Source organism: Miniopterus natalensis, chromosome 2, assembly GCF_054644295.1.
Source record: "Miniopterus natalensis isolate mMinNat1 chromosome 2, mMinNat1.hap1, whole genome shotgun sequence".
Taxonomy (NCBI): domain Eukaryota; kingdom Metazoa; phylum Chordata; class Mammalia; order Chiroptera; family Miniopteridae; genus Miniopterus; species Miniopterus natalensis.
The window spans coordinates 176860403-176879948 of NC_142082.1; the positions used below are offsets into that span (position 1 = coordinate 176860403).

Genomic DNA, 19546 nt, shown 5'->3' on the forward strand with positions numbered 1-19546 from the left:
TGAAGGTGACATTCCCACGACACAGCAATAACCTGACATAGAGGTGTCTTACGAGACGAGACACCCTTGTTAGAGCAAATATTTGCAAGGGCTGTTTTAATGGCACAGCATAAAATCTGCTTTTCTGTTGCTACAGGAGAGGAAGGAACTTTTTTTTTCCTCCTGAACCTGCTGAGATTTCTTTCGTCAGCAATTTTAAGGTCTTCGTTTTCTTGCCAAGCCTTGGAATTCCAAGGGTTAGAACAAGAGAAGAAAGGCAGGCCTCAAAGCTCACAATATGAAAGAAAAAGGGCAGAATACATGTATAATTATCAATAAATGGAATAGGGGACATGTAGCGTTTTGCATCTTCAACATAGCATTTCCAGCTAGGATGACTAAAAGTTGCCAAATAGTGGTTCCTTCAGGACCTGCTATAAAGGAAAGATAAGAATGATCAGTGACAAGGGTCCCAAACTGGCATCTCTATAGGGCCAGGCAGGTCATATAAATGAGTTAAATAGGCTCAGGGTAAGACAAGAGGGAGTGGCGGGGACTATGGCAAACTGCAGAGCACACGCCTGATTTTTTGTGATACATTGTCCTCCTGCCATTTCGATGAATTCTGGGAGAGAATGGTAAAAAGAGCTAAAGGGAGGAGATACTATAAATTTGGGAAGTAGGATGGAGGTGATTGGAGGTGGACAGTGGGAGTGAGAGAAAGTGAGCAGAGGGAGGCAGGTTGCTGAGAAGAGGGAGAAAGTCACTCCAAACTGTTAACAGTCTTTAAAGCAAGTAGAGAAGTGGGTTTTTGTTAACTCCGAGGCCTTCCTCTGTAGCCTCTCTTCCCTTTACCTGGATAGTTTTAGAAGTTTGGGGAGGGGGAATTCATAAAAAATTTTTGAAGGTAGTGGGATTACAGATGATTTTGACTTTTTATGCTTATTTGATATGTTTTAAATTAAATCTTCTTAATAGGAAGAGGTAACAGAGAATACGAGTGGAGCACCACTGTCTGGGGCAGCACAGGGGCTGAGGGCTGAGTGAGGAGATTCAGCCAGGAAGGCCAATTCTGGATCTAAGGCCTGGGCAAAAATGGGGCCAGACCAGGGGTTCAAGGTACAGTCAATCAGGGTGGGCCCATCAGCTGGGGTTCACAGTCCCCAGGAATCCAGGGGATTGGTTCCCTCCCTCAATGGTTTAGGGCAGCCTAAACCCATAGGGAGCAGCTGGGTTTCCATTTCAGGACAAACCTTTAACCCCTGGGGAAGGGCCCATCAGCAACAAGCAGGTCCCTAGACTAAGAAGGGGCCTAATGTCCTTGACAGGCTCCTAGAACAAGATTCTGAAGCAATGACCAAGGCACTCTTTCATTCATTCAAAAAACATTCATTGAGCATCTAGATCGGACCTGAAACCCAGGTACATGCCCTTAACTGGGAATTGAACCCACAACCCTTCGGTGCCCTGGCCAGTGCTCTAACTACTGAGCCAAACCGGCCAGGGCAGGAAGACTCTTTTTCATATCAGCTGGGAGTGCGATGGGTCCCCAGACTCAAGAACTTGAGTAATCTTCAATTTATAGACTCTTAAAGGTGCCCTGGCCGGTGTGGCTCAGTGGTTAGAATGTCAGCCTGAGCACCGGGGAGGGACAAACTGGCACCTTCAGCAGCCCCAGATTTAAATGGCTAAAATGACAGGCAAATGGGAGGATCCTGGTGCCTAACAGTGCAGGCCCTTGAGTCAGAACGTCTGTGTTGAAATCCTGGTTTCTTCACCTGTCACTAGCTTAAGCAAGTCACTGTAACATTTCGTGCCTCAGTTTCCTCAACTGCACACCTGGCAGCATTCCCCATCCCCCAGGACGGAGGGAGCTTTCATGTGTTAGTACCAGTTTGCACAGTGCCTGACACACCGTGAGTGCCCAAGAAGTACTGGTCCATCTTCCGTTATTATTGGAGACGAGGCAGGGACTGGCTCATTTGCCACTGACCCAGGGAGAGAAGGGCTTGGATTTTAAGTCACCTGGAACACGGTGGCCAGGGGGCAGCTTTTCTCAACTACTTCCATCAGCAGGGAGGCGACTGAGCCTGAGAAGAGGAGGGCGGCGGGGTGGGTGACATTCTTAGAGGCCAGCTGGGCAGGTTTTACCTTTCACACCTGGCAGGCCTCTGAACTCAGTCTTCTGTGGGGAAATGCGACTGTTACCCACGAATAAGCTGTGAAGATCTCTGAAAAACTGCATTTTGGTGATCTGAGTGTTCCTTTGATTGCTCCTGTCTCCTGTTTGGTCACTGGCTCAGCCATGAGTGTTTCATCCCCTGGAATCCACACTTCACCCTTTTCTCCGCTAAAGCTCGCATTTTCCCTTTCCTGTTCTAGACCCTCATTTCCTCAACAATAAAGAAATGTCTGACGTCACCTTTCTGGTGGAAGGAAGACCATTTTATGCTCACAGAGTGCTGTTATTTACAGCCTCTCCAAGGTATGTACCGTTAGTTTGGAGAGCTCCGAAGTTCAGTTTTGGGGGTATCTCCACTAGCCTGGCAGATTATCTTCTCAAAATCAAGGGTTCGAGAGCATGGGGCATTTGTGCACCGTGTCCACAGCATCACTCACAAGAGCCAGAAGGGAGAAGCACCCCCGTGTCCATCAGTGGACGGATGGATAAACAGTGTGGGGTGCAGATTCCTTATTCCGCCTTGAAAAGGAAGGCTACGCGGATGAACCTTGGCAGTGTTAGGGAAAGCGAAGTAAGCCAGTCCCAAAAAGACAGTACTGTGTGACTCCATTGATATGAGGGACTAGCGGAGTCGGATTCCTAGAGACAGAAAGCAGGATGGTGGTTCCCAGGGGCTGGGAGGGGGAGGGAGAGTTGGTGTTTAACGGGCACATGGTGAGGTCTAGAGATTGGTTGCACAACCATGTGAATATACTTAACATTCCTGTACGCTTAAAAACGGTTAAGATGGTAAATTTTATGTTTGTGCTTTTTATCTACAATTAAAAAACCACACAGATAGAGGGCAGTCGGCAGCATATGAAGCAGAGCCTGTGATTCTCCGCAGGTAGAGCACGTGGGCGGAGCTTGGGAGCCGAGTGTGAATTAGGTTTGAGGCCGGCCCCCCGCGCCAGGTGCCCCCTGCAGTGCGCAGCCTGAGGCCCCACACGCAGCGGCCTGCAGGGCCTGCTCCCCAGGGGTCAGGGGGCTCTGGCATCAGCCGCCCAAACCTACAGGTCCTGAGTCTTCCTTCTCCCTGACTGTGGAGCTGACGGCAGCCTGACACCCTCCTGCCAGCTCCGTCACTGCCCTCCCTCCGCCTTTGGTTTGAGGTGAACTGGGTCGCCCGTGTAGAACCCCATCGTCCGGGGACCCGAGCAGGACGGTGAAGCTGCGCAGAGGAGAGGGCGATGCCTCCGGGGCCAGCAGGGAGAGAGGAGTCCGCCTCCAGGGCATTTGCGAAGGACTGTGCCTGACCAGCACTCCCTGGATCCTGAAGGCATCCCGGCACCCCCAGCGCCCCCAAACCAAATGCAGATCCCACACACCTGCTTTGCCACCGCAAGAAAATCATGCCGCCCCCCGCATAGTTCTCGGTTGCGACGCTAGCAAAACCGAATTGATACCGTGCGGATGTTAACAGTTTTGACAAAGGCACCGTGGCTGCCCGGTAGGGTGGTTAATAGCAGGGGAACTGGGCGAAGGGTAGACGGGAACTCTCTGTACTATCTTTGCAACTCTTCTATAAATCTATAATTGTTTCAAAGTTAAAAGTTTAATTAAAAAAAGAACAGAGAGCTTATTCCTAAATATATCGAGCATCCGTGTGTTCCAATGACAGGGTCTCCACCCTCAAGGAGCATATAGTTTAGTCAGTCGCAGGAAAGTGCATCTAAACCCCAGACAGAAGGTCAGCCACCGGGAGAGCCCTGGGTAGTCAGCAGATACGATTAAATACCCCCATGCGTCAGGCAGGCATGGGCTCTGAGGGTGCAGCAGAAACGGAAAGGGCAGCAGCCCTGGCACCTGGAGCGGGGGTGGTGTGGGAGGGGGACGGGCGGGATTGGAGGCCAGAGCTCAGGGAAGACTCCCTGGAGGAGGCAGCCTTTGTGATGGGCCCTGCAGCACGGGCGGGGTTTTCAAAGGTATTTGTCCTGTTGTCATCACCTGTTTGAGAAATAACACGGTTCTTTTCAGTTGAGTTTTAACTTCAGATTGGATTATGGTATCCTGCAGGGAGGGGGAGAGTTAAATTAGGAAATCTGTGACGATGTCGTCCTACGTCAGAGTCGGGATAAAAGAGCTGAGTTGTGGGTGAGTTTGTGAGTCTTTTTCTCTTTTTGTGTTCTTGTTGAGGTTCAAAGCGCTCCTCTCCAGCAAGCCAACAAATGACAGCACCTGCATAGAGATCGGTTATGTGAAGTACCCCATCTTTCAGGTGAGCCGCTGCTGTGGCCTGGACACCGTGGCGGTGGGCGCGGGGCACAGGTGCTTCCCTCTTGTCCTCGGCCTGTGGATTAGCCGCTGCAGCAAATCATCAGTCCCCTGCACGCCTGACCCCTTCCCATTTAACATCCATTCACCCCTACAGTGTTACTTGAGCACCTGCTATGTGCCTGACACTGCTGGGACCTGGGACACAGGGGTAAGGACAGTCCGCTCCTGGGGACTCCCAGCCCAGAGGGGTAACTGAGTAATTAATTATAGTATAAGGTGGGGTGCGTGAGAGAGAGGAGTGAGCCAACGTGCTGTGGAACTCAGACCCCAATGTGACCTTGGACAAATCGCCCAACCTTTCTGAGCCTCAGTTTCCTCATCTAGTGGACGGGAGAGAGAGTATTCCAGGGGCAGAAACAGGATAAACATAAAGGCACAAAAGTGGGAAGTCACGTGGTCTGTTTGGGGGCACGGGATTATCAGTCCATCGGCTGGGTCTTCAGGTATATCGGAGACTGAAAGACACGTTGGTGGGAGCCAAGTGGAGAGAAGACAGGCCAGATGCTTGCGCCTCCCTCCAGCATCAGCCCTGGTGCCCCAGATCCTGCTGTTCAGAGGGTTGCCAGGAAGACGCCAAGCCCTCACACTGCCCCCAAAGTCTGCATTCCACCATTAGAGGTGCACTTCTTTGGTTATGTTGAAACTTCAAAATAAGGAATTCTCCCCAAATAGCCGTAGGCAAAACACTCTCTTCTCTGAGCCTCATTTCCCCATTTTAACAAGTTCACCGTTGTCACCTCTGTGTGGGTCCTTGCAGAGACTAGCAAATAGGACCAACATGAGGAAACATTCAGCTTGGCACCTGGTGCTTCGTGGCAGTTTTTTTTTAATCCTTACCTGAGGATTATTTTTTTCCATTGCTTTTTCAGAGGGAGTAGAAGGGGGAGAGAGAGAGAAACATCGATGTGAGAGAGACACAGTGATTGCTTGCCTCCTGCACTCGCCTGGACCCACGGCCATTTTTAAGTGGGTTGTTGTTTTCTAAGGCGTAACTGAGACACCTCCCTGCTAAGCGTAGGTCCCTGTTGAATAGGCTACTTTGGACCTAGCCTTGGGGAAAGGATGAAAGAGGTGCCAAGGCCAAGGCCCGCCTGGGTGAGCCGTCCCTCTGGGGTGGGGGGAGCAGAGAGGAGGCTGGAGCCCTAAGGTGGGACTGGGGAGGTGGCAGAGCCCCTCACCACATATTCTACTGAGAGCAAAGTGGCCACAGCCCTTTCTAGATGGCGTCAGTTGCTGATTTTAAAAGTTCCCATGAAGCTGCTGCTTTGCCTTAGGATTAGGGGGTGGGAAGGGCAGTGAAGAAACCTTAATGGGGCTCCAACTGTGAATGAGGCACCGGCCGCTGCTTAGACATAGTTATCTGGATTATTCTTGCCATTTTCAGCGATAAAACAACTAAGTAAGGTCCAGAGAACTTACATGATGCGCCCCCTAGTCCTAGTGCTAGTTTAGCGACAGAGCCAGGATTCGAACGAGCCTGTCAGGTGCCAAAGCCTTGGCGCCTGGTTCTGGAATATTCTCCTTAAATTGGAACAATGGTAAGAATGGGTCCTGGTTCTTGAGCACTTACTGTGTGTAAGGCTCAAGGCCAGTGGTTCACCACCTGGGCAGCTTTGACAATGCCCAGTAACCAGGCCATGAATCAGACCAGTTAGATCAGGATCTGGGCTGGGGCCAGGCATCAGGACTGTGAAGCCTCCGCCCTCCTCCCATCATCCCAGAGTGCAGCCAAGATGGACAACCAGTGCTTTGAGTTACAGTGGTTCTCAGACTTTTAACAGGCTTCACAATAACCAGCAGGCAGAGAAGGGCTTGTTAAAACACAGAAAACTTGTTACAATGCAGATTCCTGGGCCCTACCCCCAGAATTCCTGATTCTGTAAGCCTGGGCTACAGCCTGAGAATTTGCATTTCTTACAAGAACCCGTGTGATGCAGACGGATGCTGCTGGTCCAGGGACCACACTGAGAACCACTGCTACCCATCGTCTCATTCAGCCCTTCCAGTTGCCCCTCCAGGGAGCTCTTCCCCCACCTTACAGATAGGACCTGGACTCAGAGAGGTGAAGGGAGTGGCCCAAGCTCCCACTGCTCATCACAGCCCAACTGAGGGTCAGACCCAGGCCTGACTGACCCCCAGACCTACTCTCTTAGCTGCCTCCCTGCTGTGGGGCCTTAGGCCCTCCCTAAAAGTCACCCCAGGCCTGAGGAAAGAAGCTGAGGCCCATTAGAGTTTGGAGCATGAGCTAAATGCTGGAAAAGGCACGTGTCCCCAGCTCTCTGAGTGCCTGGGAAGGGGACACGCACTTACACCATTAGGCCTGGGACTAATTGGGGAGGTTCTTAAAATAAGAACCTGTCTTGCAACAGGCAGTCAACAAATTCAACAGATCCACGGAATAAGAGACCATCACGGGAAAGCACACCCCAGAGCAATCAAGGCCTGTAATTGCTTCTGACTTGGGGAAGGCTTGCCGGCCACAAGAGCCTCAAGCTCCTGGCAGGGGCAGGGAGCAGGCCCCGGGGACTTTTCCCTGCACCCGCCATCTTCCCCGTAAAAGAAGAAAGTCCTCATTTGTGGCTTGAAATAGGCCAAGTCGGGCTGAATCCAACCCAGAAGAGGCTCCCAGGGGCCTGTTCACTTCACTTCCATGCTGACAGAAGAATTTTAGTATATGAGGCTGCTCTGAGTTGCCTCCCTCCAAGACTGCTTAGCATCAGGCGCAGGAAAGCCAGACGCAGCTGAGGCTGCACCTGGACGGGCGTGCGCGCCATTTGAGGCCCTGCTTCTTGCAAGTTGGCAGCTGCCAAGAAAAACAACTCCATAACCAGGCCTTTGAGCCTAACGACGGTGCGTTTCACCCCCTTGCAGATAAGGCTTGTGCTGGCAAAATCTGGAGGTCACGTGGGACAGAGCCGTTTAAATGCCATTAGCCCCAGGATCTCCACTAAGGAGCAGAATTTCAGGCCTTGTGTAAATGAGAGAACAGGATGGAGAGTGCTGTGTAAATGGCCCTCAGGGTCGTTATTATTGGTTTGGCCTCTATTTAGGTTCTAGAAGAATAAATGGATTTCAATACAGCTTTGAGACGATTGTGTGTGTCGCTGACACTCTGCTTACTGTGTCCTTTCTTGCAGCTGGTCATGCAGTATCTCTACTACGGTGGCCCAGAGTCACTGCTCATTAAAAACAACGAGATAATGGAGGTAAGGCATCCGCCGTGTCGTTGGGGGGGTGGGGGAGACACGTGTCAGCAGGTCTACGGGCACCCGTGTTGGGTTTTCCTTTGGATGCAGGCTTTGGGGTCCTGCCTGACTTCTTGGACCTCCTGAACAGGAGTCTTCGCATCACCCCCTGGAAGGCTGGGTGCTCGGTGCACTAGCCCAACCCCTTTCAGTGAAACCCAGTTTTTACTGGCTTCAGGGGGTGGGATGAAGGAAATTTACTGAAGAGGCTGACACTCCAAACACAGCTGGGGCTCAGACACCGTCATCAGGAGCTATCCTTGGTGACTTGTCCCTGGTCATTTGTAAGAGAATTATATCTTCTGAAAACATCCTTCAAGTCACAGGACTGTCCCTGCCCAGAAGCTGGAAGCTGGTTCCAAAGCTCTCCTGGCTTCATGAGATTGACCGCTCCTCACTCCCACAGCACCTTGGCCGCCCCTGACCCCATCTGCCTTTGGCGATTCAGCCTGTTCCAGGGGACCTGTTCCTGCTCCTTCCTAGAAGTGGAACCTTTGTCACTTTTCTACTCCAAGCTGAGAGCTTTGAACCAAAAGCCAAAATCACTCTTATCCTGAGCAAAAGAGACAGGAGCCCATTCAGGTGTCAGAAGTTCAGGGTGCCTGGCTGAACAGAGATGTCCAAACACTGGCAGTTGTTCACGAGGTGACCCCACGCAGTGGTTAAAACGTGAACTCTGGGCCAGACTGGGTTTCAATCCAGGCTCTGCCCCTTCTGAGCTGTGTGATCTGGGGCAAGTTATTTAACCTCTCTGAGCCTCAGTTTCCTCACCTGTAAAATGGAGGTAATAATATCTATCTCATTGGGTTTTCAGGATTTTAAGAGTTCCTGTGTAGTAGGTGCCTAGGACAGTGCCTGGCACATAGTGGGAGCCAGAGGGGCTGTGCACTCACCTTGTGGCCCTTTCTTTTCTCCGTGAAAGCTTCCGTGGCCACTCCCCCGCCCCCCAAAAGTTATTTTCTTGTCTCTCTGGACCGCCCCTCTGACACTTTTCTACCTCAGGACCAGGCTACGGTCTCAGGACACGGGCTCTTTTGTGAACATTTTTAAAAATTCTTTTCAAATAATGAACGTATATTAGATCATGTAAATAATACAGAAGGGCTTGTCAAAGCAGCAGCTCACCCCCCAGCCCTCTCCCCAAAGCCTGTCCCTTTGAACTGCTGTTTCAGCGCTCTCCCCGCCTCCCCAAGCCTGTGGCCTCTCAGCACACCCACCGAGCATCTCCCCGGCCGCGCGCCCGCCCGCGGCGCTCTGGGCCCAGTGCAGCAGCGATGCCAACGGGCGGACCCCTGCCCTCCAGACTCTGGGGAGGGCGACAGGCGTGACAGCATGTCTGGCGTGAGAGGGCTGTGGGGGAGAGAAAGGGTCGGGTACAGGCGGTGATGGAGGCGGTGGTCCGGGGCTTCTCTGAGGAAGTGATACTTGACTGGAGACCTAGATGAACCGGGAGCCAGCCACACCCATAACCATCGTGGCAAATAGTATCGTTCGCCCTTATTTCTGGGAAGAACCATTTTAGGCAGTTTGCTTGACCTCTGCTATAATAGATGTGAGTTTGGTTCGCTTCCACCCCCTCCCCTCCCCTTCCCTCCCCTCCCCTCCCCTTCCCTCCCCTCCCCTCCCCTCCGCCACCTTCCCCCATGACAGAGTCCCAGCGCTCATTCCTCCAGTGTCACCTTCGTGCTTCCAAGTGACGTACGGACACCATTTCTGGTCCCCTCACCTCGGGACACCACCGTGGAACAGGAGGATTTTTCTCACCACTGTTCATTCCCTCCCACCTCCCAGCCTCTGACGGGCTCTTTTTATGGTTTTTAGCTCCTGTCTGCGGCTAAGTTTTTCCAGCTGGAGGCTCTGCAGCGACACTGTGAGATTATCTGTGCCAAAGGCATCAACACGGACAACTGCGTGGATATTTACAACCACGCCAAGGTAACGAGCCCACTCCCTGCGCGGGCTCACGGTGCACTCGGGGCGAGGCCACACAGGCGGGGAGCTGGGCCTGCACCCGCCCAAGGTCTGGAAGAGTCACCTTTCCTTTCATTCCCCCCCCCATTACGATGAAAGCAGGATCCCAGAAGTTCCCGAGGCAGAGTGGCTCTCCCACAGGGCTCCTGATGTGCGCAGGAGCTGCGTCGCGGCCTGGTCCACCCCACCGCCTCCCGGGTGGCCCCCGGGCTCGGCCTTTGTAACCAGCTCCTGGGGAAGCCGCCACTCTGGGCAGAGCCGCACCCTGAGTAGCAAGGCTCTGGAACTGAGGTCCTCAGAGTGTGGGCTCCAATCCAGCACCATCAGGGTGCTCGTTAGAAATGTAAATTGTGGAGCCCCACCCCAGACGGACAGCACAGGCTGCACAGAATCACCTGGGCGCTCACTAAAATCCCTGGGCCTGGGACCCATCAGAGCAATCAAATCCACCTGTGCAGGTGGAGCCCCGAAAAAGGGTTTTTTCCAAGTTTCCCTTGTGATTCTCACGTGGCCAATGTTGAGAACAGGTTGTCAGGACTGGAGAGATCCATGGACATGTGGATCGGACACTACTAATCAGAGTCACGTGAAGAGAGTCTAAATCTGTTTACAACACCTCCCTAAGGCCACAGCAGTGTCCCTGCCGTGGGGCCCAGGAATCTGTATTTTTAAGAAGCTCCCAGGGTGACTCTTGAGACTTCAGCCCTAGGGCCAGTCTTCACTGCAGTTTTCGGGAGCCACTGATTTTTATCTAGTTCATTTCACAGGTGGGGATCCTGGGACCAAAAGGATTAATTAGTCCAGGTGCCGCTTCCTTTTGTTTCATGTGCTCAGGACAGGGGATTAACATTTGCTAGGAAGGAGTAATGAGCTAAGATCAGGAATTAATTAAAAACAAACAAAAAACTTTTGTATAACTGGAGCTTGGTGCCCTTGCCTCTGACATCCACAGCTCTGCAGAGTGAATAACTGATGTGAATAATTCCCTTGTTGCTTGTTGAGAAAAATCAGGTTGCCTTTGAGATGTTATTTTCTGTCTTAAACCAACATTCAGCGACTCCTTTTAATGTGCAGGCACCTGTGCTAACGCATGCATACACACACACGCACATGCTGGGCATTTTGGTTAAGTGACGGTTTTACTGAAATCTGGTCTCTCGGGACACAGCTTTTTTTTTTTTTCCAATCTTAAACTGATTACTTTGCAGAAAAGCATCCAGAAAGACTCTCTCTACCCAGGAAGAGAGCCTGGTCAGTCTGTGATCCCCCCCCCCCCAGCCATGGATACTCAAATTGCCCTGTGAACCCCACATCACACATGGCTTTTGCCATGGCCCATCACCTCGGTGGTAAGGCGTGCATTCCACAGTCCCGTTTTTATCTCTTCGGGCTCCTTGAAGGGGAAGCTTCTATAGCTGTCTTGTTATTAATAGTACAGCCCAGTGCAATGGGAGCCCAGTTGGGAGCATGATTGTGCCACAGGTTTAGAACACCTATGGCAGAGAGCGGTCTCATTTCCATACCTCTGCAGCCAGAGCTTTGCCGTTTACAGACACCAGCCTCGCCTCCCAGGCCACATCCTGGAGTATTTCCAGTGCAGACCTCTGTCCTTCCTGATATGGGCGTGGAGGACTGGGCAATGCCAGCACCCCCCCCCCCCCTTCCTCTGCTCTGCCTTCCCTATGCTGTGGACACTGCAGCACCCGCTAATGATCCTATGCCATGTGGATTCTGTTTTGGTTATTTTTTTTTACTTTTTAAATTTATCTTTATTGTTGAGAGTATTACAGGTATCCCATTTTCCCCCCGAATTGATCCCTTCCACTTCACTCCCACCCCCTTCCCAGGCCTTCACCCCGTTATTAACTGTGTCCATGGGTTATGCATATAACTTCCTTGGTTAATCTCTTCCCATCCAACACCCCCCTTCCCTCTTTCCTCGGAAATATGATCGTCTGTTGCCTGCGTCAGTGTCTCTGGATTTATTTAGTTCAATCAGATTCTTTTGTTCATTAGCTTCTTCTTAAAGAAGACCCTTCAACTTTTCCTGTAGTGCTGGTCTGGTGCTGATGAACTCCTTTAGCTTTTCCTTGTCTGAGAAGCTCTTTATCTGACCTTCAATTCTAAATGACAGCTTTGCTGGGTAGAGCAATCTTGGTTGTAGTTCCATGTTTTTTCATCACTTTGAATATTTCTTGCCACTCCATTCTGGCCTGCAAAATTTCTGTTGAGAAATCAGCTGACAGTCATATGGGTGCCCCCTTGTAGGTAACTAACTGCTTTTCTCTTGCTGCTTTTAAGGTTCTCTCGTTGTCTTTAACCTTTGGCATTTTAATTATGATGTGTCTTGCTGTGGGCCTCTTTGGGTTCTTCTTCTTTGGGACCTTCTGTGCTTCCTGGACTTATAAGTCAATTTCTTTCCCCAGGTAGGGGAAATTTTCTGTAATTATTTTTTCAAATAGGTTTTCAATTCCTTGGTCTCTTTCTTCCCCTTCTGGCACCCCAATAATACGAATGCTGGGCCACTTGAAGTTGTCCCAGAGGCTCCTTATACTATCTTCATATTTCTGGATTCTTTTTTCTTTTTGCTCTTCTGGTTAGGTGTTTTTTGTTTCCTCATGTTCCAAATTGCTGATTTGATTCTCAGCGTCCTCTACTCTACTGTTGATTCCCTGTAATTTATTCTTCATTTTAGTTAGTGTAGCCTTCATTTCAAATTGGTACTTTATTATGTTGTCGATTTTCTCAGTTATTTCCCTAACAGTCTGCTTAAACATCCTTATAATGAGCTCTGTATCTGTTAGCTTGCTTGGATCTATTTCATTTAGTTCCTCTTCTAGAGATTTCTTCTGTTCTTTCCTTTGTGACATGTTTCTTTGCCTCCACATTTTGGCTGCTTCCTGGTGTTTGTTTCTATGGATTAGGTAGAGCTGCTATGTCTTCCGGAATTTGTAGAGTGGCTTTGTGTAGTAGGTGTCCTGTAGGGTCCAGTGGCTCAGCCTCCCCAGTCACCTGAGCTGGGCCTTCTAGGTGCTCCCCTGTGTGGGCTGTGTGCACTGTCCTGTTGTAGTTGAGCCTTGGTTGCTGTTGGCATCCCTGGGAGGAACTGACCCCCAGGCCAGTCAGCTGTGAGGACCAGCTGCAACTACAGCAAAAGAGCTGCTGTGCTGGAGATACCCTTATGGATCAGGATTTACTTCAGTGGAGCTTTGGTGTTCACCAAGTGCGCCCCTTGAGTGTCCCTCGTGGATGTGGTAGGGTTGTAATCCAGCGTGGTCGAGTCTGAGCACCAGGTGCACTGTCTCTGGGGCCTCCCGGGAGGTGGAAAGTCAGCCTGTGCCAGTGCCTTGCCCAGGGCCACCCAGCATGAGCTACACAGCAAACCATAGTTGGCTGCTCCTTGTGCTGGGCTTGGAGGTGCCCAGGAGAGGCCAAGCTATGAGCCAATGCAGCTGCCACTAGTGCCAGGCCTGGGGCCGCTTATCAAGCCGTATGGGGCCCGCTGCTGCTTGTTTGAGAGATTTTAGGAAAGTCCTAAGCATGAGGCTCGAGAGGCCACTTGCACAGAAAAGCCCCTGGAAATGGCCTGGATGAGCTGCAGGTGGGGAGGGGCGGGGCCTCCGGGAATCACGGGGCGGGGCCAAAGGTGTGAGTCAGGTGCTGGCGATTCAAACATGGCGCCTGCCTGCCGGCTGTGTGCGGGGAGGACTCGCCACAGGAGCCATGGCCTCCGCCAGCCCTTCTGCCTGGGAGGAAGCCGCCCCCCACCTCTCGTCCCAACTCCAGGCAGGTTAGTTCCTCCCCGAGTGTCCCGGGTCCTTTCAGGCTGCTGCTGGGTGCTCGGCTCAGAGGGAGCGTCCGAGTGAGTCCGTGCCGGGCCCTTAAGGGGAGCTGCTGGGGCTCCCGCAGCCTCCGTGACCCTCAGGGACAGTCCCCGCTGGTTTCACAGCCCGGAGTTGTGGGGACGTCTCTTCCTGGCCCTGGAGCCCTGGGCTGGGGGCCTGCTGTGGGGCTGGGACCCCTCCCTCCTCCCTCCTCCGGGAAACCTCTGCCGCCGAGATTCCCTCCCAGGTTTCAACAGCAGCACCAGATGTGCGCCCTCGGCCGCATCTCCGCGATTCAGCCCCGATCCGCCGGCATCTGTGCCCCTCCTACCGCTCTCGGTGCTGCTTCAGCTCCCTGGTTGTGGGGCATCTGTGCAGCCAGATCTCAGGAGGCTCTGAGTGACGGTGGTTCTGTATTTTAGTTGTAATTTTGATGTGGTTGCGGGAGGCAGCAGGTGCAGCTGTTATCTACGTGCCATCTTGTTTCGACCCCCCCCATGTGGATTCTATTACTGACAGATTGTGCTGCAAATCAAGGCCTGTTTAGTAAAAGAGACCGAAAGGAAAGAAACCAACAACACTTTAGTTTGGAACCCCAGGAAATGTGCCAAGTGTCAGCAAGGCTGTGGCAACTCCATCTAACTGAGGGAGCTGTGGGAGTTTATACAGATGAGAAGCCCACTCCATAAATGTGTGGCTTAGCCATCTTTAATATGTTTTTATTGATTTTTAGAGGAAGGGAGATGGGGAGAGAGAAAGATGGAAACATTGGTGTGAAAGAGAAGCATCGATCGGCTGCCTCCTGCACGCCCCCTACTGGGGATCGAGCCCAAAACCCCAGCATGTGCTCTGACCGGGAATCCAACCAGGGACTTCTCTGTGCCTAGGCGACACTCAACCACTGACCCACGGGCCAGGCAGGGCCATTTTTACAATCAATCTACTATAATAGGGGTCCGCCGTTATTCCACATGGAAGCCATTGGGTGCATCTCAGAAACATAACCATCCCCCGCTTCTTCTCCACTCTCCACAGTTTCTTGGCGTCACAGAGCTCTCTGCATATTGTGAAGGCTACTTTCTCAAAAACATGATGGTCCTCATTGAAAACGAAGCCTTCAAGCAGCTCCTATATGACAAGAATGGCGAAGGGACGGGCCAGGACGTGCTCCAGGACTTACAGAGGACGTTGGCCATCAGGATTCAGTCCATCCACTTGTCATCTTCCAAAGGCTCTGTCGTATGAAATGCCCAGCGCAGGGACTGCTCCTCGGGGACTTTCCAGTTCTGCTGCACTGGCCCCACACAAACACACAAATTTCACTTGGCGTCTGTTTCTGGGCTGGGCCATGGAGCTGCCTCTCCTGCCTCAGCTTCCCTTGAATAAGCAAAGTCAGCTCCCACGGGTTCCTGTTGAAAAACAAAGGACATTCCACTGGTCTACAGATCAGAGCCCAGCTAGGTCAGAGCTTGAAGGTCAACAAGGGGCAGCCAAGCTAACCCCATCCAATAGCACCCCTGGGTAGCCAAGCATGTTTTGAGGGGACCACCATCAGAAGGATGGATTGGGAACTAAAGATCGTTTGGGTTCCAGGTGGGCAGCTGGAAAATCTAACTGCAGAGAATTGTGTTGCACATCAAGGACCGTAGTAGCTTCAGTTCAGCAAGGGTCAACCATGATCGCAGATTGGTGAGACTTACCAATAACGAAGAAATAATTTGACAAATTTTTAGGGGTGGGAACTTTTTAAAAAAACACATACACAGGGCAGCCTGTAGTTTAAAATATATTTCTAAAAGCATAACAATTCGTTTTCAACTGAATTGTGTTTAGGGATCTGTGTTTTGAGATTTTTTTTTCCTTTAAAAAAAAGACACAAAAAAACACACCAGTAAGTCACAGGTCCACACTGTATAAACCTGCATCTGACAAGTTATCACTGACATTCTATACAAGGTGAAATAATACTCCTGCCTTAGTGATCATGGTTACACAAAAGAGTTGCACTGCCAATAATTATCTCTCACTCAGTAGTCGAAAACAACCTGCATGCTAATTGTGGTTTTGGGGGGAGATTAAAATAGCCCCACATAAGAAAACATGCATTTGCATGGGCCAAACCTGTGAAATGTTATGTTTGTGCTTCATTTTTGCCAAGGTTAAAAAAAAAAAAAAATGTTCCATCACATCCTGCTAAAGGTCCATTGGGTGAAACGAACATATCCATTTCTTTTCCTAATTATGAATGATTCTGGGATGCTTTTGAGAAATGTGTTCATAGATGATGCTGAATGGGGGGTGGGGGAGCACGTCAGAGAATTTACTAGTTATCCCAGGGTTTTCTCTGTATTTGCAGAAGATGTTAATAGTTTGTTACTAGCCAGAGACTATGACTACGTTAGATTATTTTTCAAGATGAAACCTGTATGATAGGACGGCTTCTTTCTGTATTCGGAGAGTGTACAGTATAGGGTTATCTATAATGAAAGTTTATATCGACGGGGTTCCGTTTGCTCTGCCGTATATTATAAGCAAAAGAGATTGGTGAAGTGCCACAATATTCCAGATACAATTTTTGAGTTGCTGCCTTTTTTCTTGCCCTTTCCTTTGAAGCCTAGATACATGCAATGAAAGCTAGGAGAATGACTTTTATCCCTGGAGATGGCAAAGTTTCGTTGATAAACCTATTTCCTAGCATGCCTTTGGGAAGCTGTGCGCAGGCCCTAAATTTCAAAGGAGCTGCTGTTCATGCATCGTACCTGTTCCCTGAGCCACTGTTCAGAGGACCGACGTCGAGCTCTGTTTCACAGGCATGACGGTGGAGAGCCCGGGCCACATCTGTCTTCAGTATTGGTCCTACTGTGATGCCGGTACACAAGGCCTCTCTTCCACTTGGTCGTTTGCAAACCTCCTCAGGCCCACACAACCATCAAATGAGGGGAAGAAAACAACTGCGGAGGGGTCCTGGCTACAGACACACGGCATGTGCGTGGCCCGACACTGTCTCCTGCCTCCTCTCAGTCCTCGGAGATGCTGCGTGGATGCCCCCTTTCACCGCCACTGACTTGCCTGTGACTGACTGTCTGATGCTGTCGGGGCCTCTGGGCGTTGACTTGTACAGTGGCAACTCCATACGGGCTTCTGTTATAGTTTGGTGTGCTTTCTCTGTCATTAAAAAAAATGATTTTCCCAAATCGTGCATCCTTTGTATAGACACATGAGCGCTTTTTTTTTTTTTTAAATATGTCTTTATTGATTTTAGAGAAGAAGGGAAAAGAGAGAGATAGAAACAGTGATGTAAAGGGAAATATCAACATCGATCGGCTGCCTCCTGTACGTCCCCTGCTGGAGACTGAGCCCACAACCTGGGCATGTGCCCTGACCGGGAATCGAACAGGTGACCTCTTGGTGCCTGGGTCGAGGCTCAACCACTGAGCCACACCAGCAAGGTGTGAGCTCTGCTTTTTAATTTTTAAAGTATAGTTGGTACACGATCATATATTGGTTGTATTAGTTTCAGATATACAACATCATCAGTCAGCATTTTTATACCTCACAATGTGATCATCCTACTAATTCTAGTGGTCACCTGTCATTGTGCAAACTCATCACAAAATTATTGACGACACCCCCCGCCTTTTTCACCCCCAATCTTCCCTTCTGGTCTGTTCCTATGAATCTGTTTTGTTTTGTTTTTTAAGATTCCACATGTAAGTGACGCCATATGGTATTTGTCTGGCTCATTTTGCTTAGCATAGCACCTTCTAGGCCCGTACATGTTGTTGCAAATGGCAAGATGTCGTTCTTTTTTATTGCCGTGTAATGCTCCACTGTGTGTGCGTGTATCTCACATCTTTCCCTGTTGATCTGTTGATGGGCGCCTAGGTCGTTCCATATCTTGGCTACTGTGATTAACGCTGCAATGAGCATAGGGTGCAAAAATCTCTTTGAATTAGCGTTTTTGTTTTCTTCAGATAAATACCCAGAAGTGGAATTGCTGGGTCACATGGTAGATCTCTTTTTAGTTTTCCGAGGCATCTCCATACTGTTCTCCAGCGTGGCTCCACCAGCCTGCAGTCCCACCAACAGTGCACAGGGCTCTCTTTCTGCATGTCCCCACCAGCGCGTTAGCTGTTGACTTTTTGATGACAGCCGTTCTGACTGGTGTGAGGTGGCATCTCATCGTGGTTTTGATTTGCACTTCCCTGATGATTAGTGATGCTGAGCATCTTTCAGAAGTCTGTTGGCCATCTTTATGTCCTCGTTGGGGAAATGTCTTTCATGTCCTCTGCCCATTTTTCGATATGAGTGAGCTCTTTACTCAACAGTTGGAGCCTGGGAACTTCATTCGGTTAAGAGATTAGAAAATGTGGCCCCACAGAAAAAGTTTGGGGAAATGTTAGATAAAAGGTAAATAGATGTTTGTGTCATTGACAGTGAGCCACCGCCTGGCCACTCTGTCCGTCAGAGCGTGGCTGAGCAGGGTCTAGTTCCCTGGGTCAGCATATACCTCTGGTCATCACCCTCGGATTTCCTTCCCATCGGACAGAGCTTACAGGTGCCGCCACCTGGGCCGCTGTCCTAGTGCCTCTGCCTATCGTAGGTCACTCGCCTGCGGGAGGCGGCATTCTGGCTGTCATTTCTGGGCCCTGATGAAGCTTTGGAGTTGGGGCATGGAGAAATACAAGTTCTCAACCCGGTGTGCCCCCCACCTAGGGCCAATGTGAGTCGATGCCTGTGGGTGGTGACAGTGTTCTGGGCTGGGAGTTAGGGAGGGACAAGCAGCTGTCGTCTCCGGTGTCATCATCACTGAGGTCAACCCAGCTGGTCCCCTCTGGCTCCTGACCCAGCCTGGGCCCAACCCAGGCCTGTATCGAGATTAATACCCATGGCTCATCCACAGGGCCTACAGGAAGCCAGGGAAGGGCCCAGGCAGCCCAAGGGACCGGGGCCAGTGAGGCCTGTTAACGGCTGGCAGCACCCTGCTTAGCAGTCAGGGTCTGTTTCTTCTTCAAGAAGCCATCAAAGCAGTGAGTGCCAGCGGCCAGAACTCCCAGTCAGGCCAGGGGAACAGGAGGTCGGTTTATTTTATTTTATTTTTAAATATACCTTTATTGACTTCAGAGGAAGGGAGAGGGAGAGATAGAGACATCAATGATGAGGGTCATTGATCCGCTGCCTCCTGCACACCCCCTGCTGGGGATCGAGCCCTCAACCTGGGCACATGCCCTGCCCAGGAATCCAACTGTGATCACTTGGATCCAAGGTCAATGCTCGGCCGCTGAGCCACACCTGGCTGGGTGGTGGGTTTCTTTTTGACAGGGGTCACCGTTTTTTGCAGCCTCAGGCTGAGGGATCATTTGATTCATGCCTTTGGAAAGACCTGGGTGGCTTTGTCATTCAGTCCTTAATGAAGCCTTTACAAGGGCCCCTTAGCATTTGGGGTGGGGTGGGGGTGGAGCCTGCCTGCTACAAAGCTCCCCTTTCACCCCTTCCACATGCAGAGAGAAACTGGAAGGAGTGTGTCCGTGCAGGCACACGAATAAACACAAAGGCCTCGACTTGGCTCCTGTCCCGCCCCATAGTGCTCCCCACGTGTAATTGAGCTTCCACACACCATGCCTGAGTGTCATCTACTGTCCCCGAAGGAAGGGGAGTCCACCCAAAATGAGATCAAGGTGTGAGCTCCAGTGTCCGGAGGGGTCCGGGCAGAAGCTGGAAGAAGCTGCGCAGGGCTGGCGGAGGCCTCTGGGATCTCCGCCCCTGAGGCTCTGTCTCTGTAGCTCACCTTGTTTTTTCCTGTGGAGCCCGAGGCAAAAAGTGTGATTCCAGCTGGGTGTTGTTTTATCTGGTGTTGTCTTACGGAGACTTTCGTCACACACTGTTTCACTAACCTCAGGCCGTGGGGATGGTGGGGTAGGAATCCCAGACAATTCTTTGAGAAAATCTATTTCACCGGTTCTGGGGTCCCTGCCTTCTTCATAATTCAGTGCTCACCTCCCACCACCCCTCGCTAGCGTGAGTCACAC

The 19546-nt window shown here is 50.9% G+C and overlaps 1 protein-coding gene across 1 annotated transcript in view; it reads left to right on the forward strand.

Annotated features, from left to right (window-relative positions):
* The window catches only part of ABTB3 (ankyrin repeat and BTB domain containing 3), a 246484-nt gene extending 229773 nt beyond the window's left edge, over positions 1–16711 (forward strand). Inside the window, exons 13-17 of the mRNA XM_087814880.1 lie at positions 2362–2464; positions 4337–4418; positions 7615–7683; positions 9544–9657; positions 14553–16711. Coding sequence (XP_087671006.1) covers positions 2362–2464; positions 4337–4418; positions 7615–7683; positions 9544–9657; positions 14553–14762 — 578 coding nt within the window. The 3' untranslated portion in view covers positions 14763–16711. The remainder of the gene's footprint in view (positions 1–2361; positions 2465–4336; positions 4419–7614; positions 7684–9543; positions 9658–14552) is intronic.
* Positions 16712–19546: the final 2835 nt, after the last annotated feature.